The sequence below is a fragment of the Brachypodium distachyon genome, chromosome 2, assembly GCF_000005505.3.
Source record: "Brachypodium distachyon strain Bd21 chromosome 2, Brachypodium_distachyon_v3.0, whole genome shotgun sequence".
Taxonomy (NCBI): Eukaryota; Viridiplantae; Streptophyta; class Magnoliopsida; order Poales; family Poaceae; genus Brachypodium; species Brachypodium distachyon.
Genome location: NC_016132.3, coordinates 5,881,419 through 5,891,630, shown reverse-complemented (window position 1 = coordinate 5,891,630; position 10,212 = coordinate 5,881,419). Strand labels below are relative to the sequence as shown.

The window sequence follows — 10,212 nt, the reverse complement described above, 5'->3', positions numbered from 1 at the left end:
TTCTAAGCATTTTTCTAACAAGTCCTTGGAAAACGGTGCAGCTCCCGCTCCGATGATGCAGAAATTCCAACGTCTTGCTACGAACTCTATCGCGTGCAAGTACTGCCTACTACTAGTAGTGGCTATACTCCAGTAGCTAGTGTGTGTGCCGCGACGCCTCCTTTGCTTGTGTTGCACACTTGTATCAACACATGCATCTCTCATGTTGAATTGATTTGATTTGAGTTGGATCTGATAGGCAGTCAGGTAGGGAGAGAGGGGTGAGGCGACGTACGGCAAAGGGCTCGAATCCCGGGCGAGTGTGAGTGATGCGCGCAGGGAAAGGCAATACTCTATTGCCATCTTCGATTCCCTTTTCCCTTTGACGTCTTGCGCAGCAAAGGCTTCTTTTGAGGAGGTCTATGCATGCGCTATGCTTATGTTTATGGTTATGCAGGTGTGGTGTAGTAATCTCTCCTACTCTCTCTCTATCTCACGCCTACATGTAATACTCAGAGCCTCAGAGGACAGGAGGGTTTACACAGAGGAGGGCTAATGAGTCGTTTGAAATTTATCTGGACCGACGTGGCTGGCTCGACATGGACGAGGGGCGATACGGCCGGTGCTGCAAGCTAATTGCTTCGCTGGCGACACGTCTCTCTTCTTTCAGCTGAGTAAAGAGTAGTTACAATTCAAGTGCCCGTTTTGGACGGGTGGTCTCTGTCAACATGCGCTGAATGAGTGACGCCCTTACATTTCTCATCCAAGTGTTGAGTTGTTAAAAACTCTACTGGTTTTCTGAATGAAACGTACCGGGAGGAATTCCGTTCTGTAAGAAGAAAAAAGTGTCAAGTTGTTGATAGCAAGAGCTCTTTTCTGAAGAAAAAGATGGCTGGCACCATCGATCGCTGACAAACGCGCCCAAGTTCAGATCTAGCTTGTACCTCTTTCCGTGGAGAGGTGCTGGAATTGCACGTTGTTTGTCATGCACATGTTGCTCGATCGAGATTCCTTGCTAACATAACATGTCACTCTAGACGAGTGCATACTCCAAAGATGCATTCACGGTTAATAATTAACTTTTTATCAGTTTCAACTTTTAAAATGACTATCATTGCACCAGACCAGAACAGAGTACGTACTCGCCGACAGCAGTACCCCAAAAAAAAACCCTCAAAGTTCTGTAGTGCCATGATGATTTCCAAATCATTGACGCCCAAAATCAAACACAGTACACGCAGCCAGCTCCTCTCGCTACCAAACAAAACGAACCCGCTGCATGGCGCTCTCCGGTCAAAATCCGAATCCAATTCCAAATCAGAAGCTAGCTTTAGCACACCGGGTCAGAGGCCAAAAGCAGCAGAGGAACATTACAGCAGAAACTGCACAACCACTCACAACCAACCAACCATCCAAAGATTAAAACCAACATCGAATTGATGAAGATAATTCGAGCTAATTAAGCATGAACACTGCGCACAATCAATTTAAGATAGTCCTAGATAATTAGGCGTCCTGGAACAGGATTGAGCTAGCTCTGGTTTCTAGTTCTAGCTAGCCGCCGTGGAGGACGAGCCAGATGTCGGAGAAGGCCTGGAGGATGACGGGGTGGTGGCGCGGCGCGTTGAGCGAGAGGTAGGAGCGGAGCAGGCGCTCCAGCTCCGCGGCGCCGAAGAGCTGCCGGCCCACGACCATCTCCACCATGGAGGCCCGGAAGTCGGCGTAGGGGTCCCGCGACCGCTGCACCACCGCGAAGCCCCTGCGCACCTGCTCCTCCGCCGCCGACATCACCACGGGCCGGAACCCTCCTTCCCTCACGCCGCACGTGTCGCAGCTGCTCGCCGCGCGGTAGTGCTTGCGAGGCCTCCCCCTTGCCGCGGGCTGCGGCGGCGCGGGTTTGGGCGCCACGGAAGCAGAGGACTTGCTCTTCTTCTTCTTGGGCTTGGGCTTCTTGCTGTTGTGCTTCGTCGTGTAGAACTCGGAGGAGTCGGAGGAGAAGGAGAAGCTCCTGGAGGAGGAGAAGAAGGCCGCCTCCCCTTGCTGCTGCTGCTGCTGCTTCTTGGAGGAGCGGCGCTCGTCCAAGTCGTCGCTGCTGAACACGTCGTCGCCGTCGGTGTGGGCGTCGTCTTCCGAGGTGCTGAAGCCGTAGGGGTTGTTGGAGAGCAGCTTCTTGCTCTTGTCGCTCTTGGCCCGGCCCGTGCCCAGGCGGCGGCGGTCGTGCTGCTGCTGATGACCGTACAGCGGGCTCGGGCTCGGGCTCTTCTGTTTCTCCTTCTTCAGAGGCGAGGCGTCCACGGAGAAGCGGGTGGGAGGCAGGGGATTGACTGCTGCGGCGGCCGCGCGGCGGTGGACGCGGTCCAGGGCGTGGGAGAAGGACTCGGTGCGGCCGACGGCGGCGGTGGCGTAGGCGAAGTCGCGGCGGGAAGAGGCGAGGAAGGAGTAATCCCTGTCGCGGGCCACGGCGGAGTCGGCGGCCAGGAGCGCCCTGCTGGAGGAGCAGGCCGAGCTCGGCGGGGCGAGCTTCGACGCGGCCGATGCCGAGCCCGTGCCCGTGTCCGCGGCGGCAGAGCACGACGAGGAGGAGGAAGTTGATGCGGACGCGGTGTTGTTGTTGCAGGTGGAGCGGAGCAGCGAGCCCGGCCGGAACATTCGGGCCAGCCGGTCCCGGAGCCGGCTGCTGCTCCTGCCGCCGCCGCCGCCGCCATGATCCATCGCTAGCTAGCTAGGCCGCCGGTTGGACTACTCACGGGCGCACGGACCCCTGGTGTATCTCGAAGCAGGGGAGAGCACTAATGGCGAGGCGTGAGCTCGCGTTATATATAGCGTGGGAGGGAGATACGATCGATGGATCGACCGGGAGTCGAAGGATGTTTTTGAAATGGGCAGTGAGTGTGCGCTAGCTTCTTCCCAGCACGAGGCGAGCGCTACTAGCCGTGCGTGCGAAGTTGGCCACGTGACGTTTCCTTATCGATGATGCATTTTCTAGGCGTAAGTTTCAGAAAATCACAATTTTTTGGTTAGTTGTTTCGCCGAAAGACAGTTATCGCAAAATCATCCGCAAAATTCGAATTACTTTGTCTCAACCAGCCCGAAACAGCGTGGTTTAGAGGTTTGACTTGATTTTTTACGGATGGGGTTCACTTTTTGGATACCGCATCTGCATTGACCAGACCAGTTAAACCCTGCTTGTTGCGTGCCGCCGAAATTCTAACTTTTATTTTTTAAATTTTTATTTCACGTTTTAAATTTTTAGCTTTTAGTTCTTTATTTTAATTTGCAGAAAAGTGAAAGAAACCTCACCATCGAGCACCGGTGAGCCGGGGTAGGGTTAACGGGTCGGGTCGATACCGACGTGTCATCCGACAAGTGGGCCCCACCTGTAAGAAATCAAGCCAGACCAGCAAACCACCCGGTTTCAGGCTGGTTGAGAGAAAATGAATCAAAATATGTGGTTCTGCGGACGCTTTTGCGTTAAGTTTCGTTCCGAAAAAACGATAATTTTCTGAAATCTACTTTTTTTTTTTGACTCATGCATAAGCCGATGGCTAGCTGACGAATGATTTGGCCTGTAAAAGCTTTCGTTACGGAGTCACTGACACCGACTCAATCATGCGTGAACGACTCGTGCATTCTCGATTTTTCTCTTCTCTGCGGGAGAGGCCATCATCATGGATTCACTGACACGGAGTTTTGGCCACCAAAGCTGGTTTTTGTGTGTTTCCTGCGCTCGTGATCGATTGATATCCTGCGTTCGTTCTGGAAACGAGATATGGATCTGAGCAGAATTGATGGTATCCGAGAATTGATGGCCTGTGATGTCGATATGCATGTGCGCAGCAAAGCTGTAACATGATGCGGCATCGGATCGCATCGCAGGAGAGTATTTTTGTTCAAGTCTCAGAGGAGCAATTGTTCTTGTTCCCTTGTGCACCAGCGCGTATAAAGTACTCCTGTTACCTTTGGGCCACGGCGCGTATTTCCGTCCGGTTTTTAGCACATGTGCGCTAGCTACACGTATAATGCGAGGTATTTCCGTCCGGGTTGACGCCCGGCTTGTACGTCTCGTTCGTACGAAGCCTGCGTGCCGGCCCTGCGTGTCCTTGTGCCGCGCGCGTTGTCTTCTCATCACCAGCGGCCGCGCGCGTCCGGCCGGCCGGCAGCGGAGAGTGGAGGCGCTGTGTGTGTTAACTTCGATCTCGGTGGAGAGGGAGCACGGACGGCCTAAATCGCGCTCGCACGGACCAAGCCGGCCGGCCGGCAGCGAGCCGCGCCAGGCGCTCTCCAGTCACTTCCCCAATCACCTATCAATCGGCTGTTCACTCCACTGGCATCGCCGTGCACGCCGGGGTCACCCCCGTCCGACCGGGTGACATGCATGCGTGCGCAACGAGTGAGGAGAAGCGCCCCCCGCCCGCCCCTGTCATTCCTTTCTCTAGCTAGCTCCTCCTCGTCCGTCGAGATGTCTAGATGCTGCTACTACTCCGTATACTAGCTGTAAAACAAAGCACGCATGTCCCCCGTTAAATTGACCCGTACTACACACACTGACGTTCTACCTATATATGTACTCGTACACACATAGTACGAGAGATCGATTCAAACTTGGGTAATCAGGCAGATCAGATCGAATTAACGGAACCCTGCACCTTCGATCAGCAAAACGCTGTACTCCTGTTCCAGTGTTTCCTCTAGCTCTCCATCGCCCAGCTAGCGCATTGAAATCGTCTGGTACACGCGACGGGGGGACACAATGCCGCTGCAGGCGTCGACCGGCCGGCGTTGCAACGCATAGCCGAAGCAGGAGCTGCGACGTGCTGCAGTGGCAGGTCTTGCACCGAAACATGCTACGTCCTCTTCGCCCCTCTGTTTTGCGGGACCATAGCTAGCTCGTTGTTCTGCTTCACGGGTTCTTTTTTTTCTTCTTTTCGAAAGACTTCTCTGCTTCAGAAGTAGAAACAGGAACAGTTGCCTAGCTAAAGACCTGTGCAAGCGTGATGCAATGCGATGGATGCAGCCAGCAGAGGCAGACCTCCACCCATGCATGTATATATGGGGGACCCCGGCGGATGGGGCCCCGTTTCCTCATCTGTGTTCGGCCGGTATTCCATGGCTTGCGACTAGGTTGCCACAATGTAGGTTACAGCAGGCAAACAGTGAAGTTTAGAGTAACTGCCTAGGCAATTCGATCCATGGTCATTCAATGCATCAGAGCATACACATACTATACCACCTCTGAATGGAGTTGTATCAGGCATACCTTCCTGTTCCCCGGCCCGTGATCTTTATTTTTCTACAGGAACTAGTTCTGGATGCTCATTTACCCCATCACTGTTTTTGTGGCTAGCCATCCACGCCTTGTCACCGAGAAAATTGCTCCATGTCCTGATGAAATTTAGTTGCTTCATTAATCTGCAAACTCATAGTAAATTGCTAGTACCGTTTGAAATGTTCAAGGCTAGCTAGAGACGTGCTTCAGAGTTTGTAGCATAGGCCGGACTTGTGTGTTTCCTTGGAGGAGCACCGATCGAGGCAGCAACGATGTTCTGACAGACCAGCGGTCATGCGCGGTCGTCAGATACACATTCCAGACGACGATCGACCGCCATGAATGCCGCATTCAGATCTCATCTACACCGGCTCTTGATCCAAAGGAATCAAACACGTAATATTATATTGCCAGAAAGCAGCACCAGGCCGTAGCTGCTGTAGTAAAGGAAGGATCTTTTCTGCTTGGGATATTTGAAATCGATGGCCTCATTATTTCTCCTGGCAGAGAGTATGTTTCCAAGGCCTTCTTCTTCTTCTTCTCTCCCTCTGCCTCATCCACCTCCTTCCTTTACTATCTCTGCACTTCTGCTGCTGCCACTCTGGCTGCACAAGGAACACAGCTCAGAAGCCCTTAAAGAATTAATGTGTGCCCACAAATACATTTTCTAAAAGAAGCATACTGTATGTCGTCCCCATAAAGAATAATCCCAAACCTTAAAACTGTTAATCCAATCAATATACTCATATCATTACGTATGGGCATGTGGTTAACTGTCATATGGAATCTGCATCCCTACTCTTACTTTTGGTGTGTACAAAGTACTCCTATCATTACTGTTGAAAAATATAGGCTGGCTAGCGTTGGACATGCATGTATTGACCAATGATAGATGTTGCATTGAGCTATCCAGCTAGTAGGGGTACCTGTCCTAACATTACTGTTAAGAAGTCACACGTCCTTATCCTCTATATTTACTGGCATGCCCTTTTTTGTCATCTATGAAAAACCGGGTTGCTGATCTGATCCCCATACGGGCCTCCATGGTCCATAGGCAAACCTCCATACATTCCTATCATTCATTTCTGGTCTCAAGGCTGAGGCACCATGCCCCTAGTGGTTAGTCTACTGATGGCTACAAGCGTCTAGCTAGCCCAAAGAGCTTTGGAAGGAAGCTGATACGAAAACAGCTCTGCTGTTTTTTTGGCAGTAATCAGAACTTTGTATGGGAGTGCTTCATGCGTGCCAAGCCTTCACTACGCATTCAAATCTGAGCATTTGTGTTGTCCCACAATAAGGCGGCCTGTACTTAATTTGCCACAGCTGTTTCAACAGTTAATCTAGTCAATGAGCGTAATCCACTCCCAAACAGGTTTCTCAACAGTAGAACACCGCACGCGGACAAGATTCAGAGTTTAAACCAGCTTTGCTTAACTGGAAGCATGGGTGCGTACGTGCACGCTTCTGTAGAATTTTCTGAGGAGCTTTGAATTCAAAAGGACACTGTACGTATGTCTGTATGCCGTGATTGTTAAATGCATTTCTCCCCAACATCAAATCAGCTGCAACCCTGTTGTCCCCTTTTGCCTCTGTAGTCCCTTCAAGCCTCTTATCCTGAACAGCCTACAACTGTAGGATAGTGGCAAGCTAAGCTACCACCATCTTTCGCCAGTCCTTTTTCCCCAGAATCCCAAGGTAGAAAAAGAAGGCCAGAGCACGTATATGTTCATGATCATTCGTACTAGTTAATTTGTCTCAACTCTCAACTGTCAATAAATCCAAATAACCAGAAGGCGATGAAGATGGATCATTGGTGCTCAGTGACATTGTAAGATGGATGCAAGTTCCCGCGTGTGGCAACAATGCATGGAATCTTTACGTACGAGTTTGCATGCATGGTAGTAGCTAGGAGTACAAACAAGGGAGAAGAAACTAGCTATCGATCTGGGCATCTGGGGGCTCGATTGAAACAGTGCTGCATGATGCATTTGCATGGAGCTTGTGAGTTGAGTGGACGTAAGATTGAGCCGATCGAGAGACAGTACAACATCATGTTTTTGTAGTAGTACAAATTACATGCAGTGCATGCATGCAGGATACATGGGAGTGTAGTTGTACCGCTAGCTGGCTGAATAATGGGTCGATCGATCCGGCCGCCTGGCCTGCATGCAGCAGTCAGTAGTGATCACCCGTGGAGTTTGGAAAGGCATGCAATGGCTCGATCGTGGCTGCTTCAATACGTCACGTCAGGGGGGCGCCGTGGCAACAGTTGTCTAGACTTCCTTGTCACACCAACAGTGTACGTGAGATGGATCGAGCTAGCAGCCGCATGCATGCGTATGTGCACACCAAAAGAATACCAAACGGTAAACAGTGAGCAATTCCCTACCACGACGGACCAGCATATAGTACCCCCTTTTTTTTCCCTGCCTCCCATGCATGCGTGTAACCGATCACATTCGCACACATGGATTGATCACGCATGCGCCTGTGTTTGCAGATTCCTGAAGTCCAAAAGAATAATCAAATTAAACTGAACAAATTACTTGTGTTTGTAATTTGTAGAAGTATAAGAGTGGTTTAGCCCGTGGTTGTACATGTGTATCAAGTAATTAATGCACGGAGCTAGCGAGTATATTTTCTTTTTTAAAAAATGAGTCGCTTAGCCTTACTGTAGGCCCGTAAGTAGCTCGGTAGCTGCACATGGATCGTTACTACTCCCTCTGTCCCATTACATGAGGCACGCACGTATCCCAAGATTCCAAATTTAACTAGCTAAATATAAATTATATTTCATAAAAAAATATCATTAGATTCGTAATCACATGAATTTTCTAATGATATATTTTTTATGTCATATAATTTATATTTTGATAATTAAATTGACGAGCGTGCATGTCTGATGTATTCATGTATTTGGACGGAGGGAGCAGTTAGCCGCAGGAGATAGCAGCTGATCGATGGCCTCTACCAGCTTCCGTAGCATGTACATGCAACAGATGACGTACGATATACAGCTGCTGCTGCTGCTGCTGCTGCTACTTCCGTACCATTATGAAATGGAAGGGACAGGGCTACACGGGTGGTGCCTCGGGCAAACTCCTCGTGCCGCTTCCCGCTTGGACTTAGCCGCGTTTGTTTCCGGGAAGCAGCTAGCGGTAGCTATTCACGGCACAGGCATCCGCATCAGATTCCGCGAAGTACGTGGACTTTTGCAGCCAGCCTCTTACTGACTACTCAGCACCCGCCGGCGGCCGTACGTACGTAGTCTGCCCATGCGTGGATCCCCATTTCGAACAAGTACGTTCAGTACTCGTAGACTGCTCCTAGAACAAAGATTTCAAACAAGTTTGAAACGGTGCCCCGGTTAGTACATCCCCTGACGTGGGATTACCTTAGGCGAATTAGATAAGTGGAGCCTTCTTCGATAGACCCCCTTCCCAAACTTCAAAGGGTATTGTAGATTTTTATGCTGGTAAAAAAATTAAGCAAAAAATTTCAGATTTTTATCATCTCCCAACATCGTTGCCCTCTCCTCGCAGCGGCACTGCGCCTCCATCGTCAGCCACCCGGGGAGAAGCCAAAGAATCTGAACTGCATGGCAGACCGCCAACAACATCGTCTTGAGACCGTAACCTCACCCGTTCTGCGCCTAGAGAAGGTGAAGAGGCATGGGGAACGGAGCCCCTCTGCGAACCGCCAGTCGATTCGGGGGCAGCAGCAGCTCCCTTGGCGTCGATGACTTCAAATCCCCCTTGACCAAGCTTGGAATCAGTGAGATTAGAGATTTAATTGATGGAAAATATTAAATGAATGGGTTAGGTTAGAAGAGAGACCGAGGGAGACAAGGTGAAGAGCAGCGACATGGTCGTCGAGAAGAGGCGCATGCAGGAGAGAGAGATAGAGAGAGAGAGCAGGTGCTAGAGCCAAGAGAGAGAAGCTTATAAATTATAATTTGACCATTGCCGCCTTTCTTACCGGTGGGGTATGGACTTATGGTGCAATATAAGCAGGCTTTATGTTTGGTTTGGGAGAATAAGGGTGTACGGAAGTCATAAGAACAGTCTTTGACAAGTACTAGTTCAGGAAATACTAAACCAACCAAGAAGCAAACAAGGGTGTATTCCCTCCGTCACATAATTCTTGTCTCAAATTTGCAAAAAAAAAATGTATCTATTCTCAAAAGACATCTAAATACATTTAATATTTCGATAAGAATTACGAGACAGAGGGAGCACGTGGTACGTAGTTAGTTGCACGAATGGTATACGTATAATATGGACACGTACGTACGTCTCTGGTTCCTGCAGGTTCAAGAAGGCTAGGCGGCAACATTAGTCCATCGTCATCGATAATCGCATCAAGGACGTGCATATGCGTGTAATCATTTAGCTTTTGAAACCAATCAATCATGCATGCATCCTACTGTGTGGCGAGAGGCAAATGTACGTGCGCCTGACGTTGTCGCCTGTTGGCGTTTCCCACCGACGCCATGCATGCACGTTAATCGCGCGCGTCAGTGTCGTCGCGCGCCTCACCTAGCTCCCATGCATGCATATATGGAGTGACAAGAGCGTGCCGCCGGGGCGGGGGCGGGTATTCACGCAGGCAGGCGAGTCCACGGGAAATTGAGTAGAGCAAAGGACGAAGGAGAACCAATACAATAGGAGTACGTGCTCCGAGCTAGATGCTAGATCCGGCCGGCTTTAATTAATTTTCCTTGCATGCATGCTAGCTAGCTCCCCCTTTCTCATGGACTTGATTCGATCAAAGTCGTCTGTGACGGCAGGGTGACATTGGCGTAATTTCCTTTCTTTGATCTGTGGGAAACAACCATGTACAAATGTTACCTTGTCATGATAATCCATGAAATGTGCTATATCTATAACAATATACTGAGGTATGGACGTTGGAGTTGGTGGTGATGGTACGGACGTTGCGATAGGTCTTTTAGTCAAAATTACAAG

General features: G+C 50.1%; 1 protein-coding gene across 1 annotated transcript; it reads right to left on the bottom strand.

The window, feature by feature from the left end:
• Positions 1 to 1,267: 1,267 nt before the first annotated feature.
• On the bottom strand, positions 1,268 to 2,949 carry LOC100837862. Its single transcript, XM_003565808.4, has one exon. It carries the CDS (start codon positions 2,689 to 2,691, stop codon positions 1,534 to 1,536), a length of 1,158 nt encoding a protein of 385 aa, XP_003565856.1. The 5' UTR covers positions 2,692 to 2,949; the 3' UTR covers positions 1,268 to 1,533.
• Between the last annotated feature and the right edge of the window lie 7,263 nt (positions 2,950 to 10,212).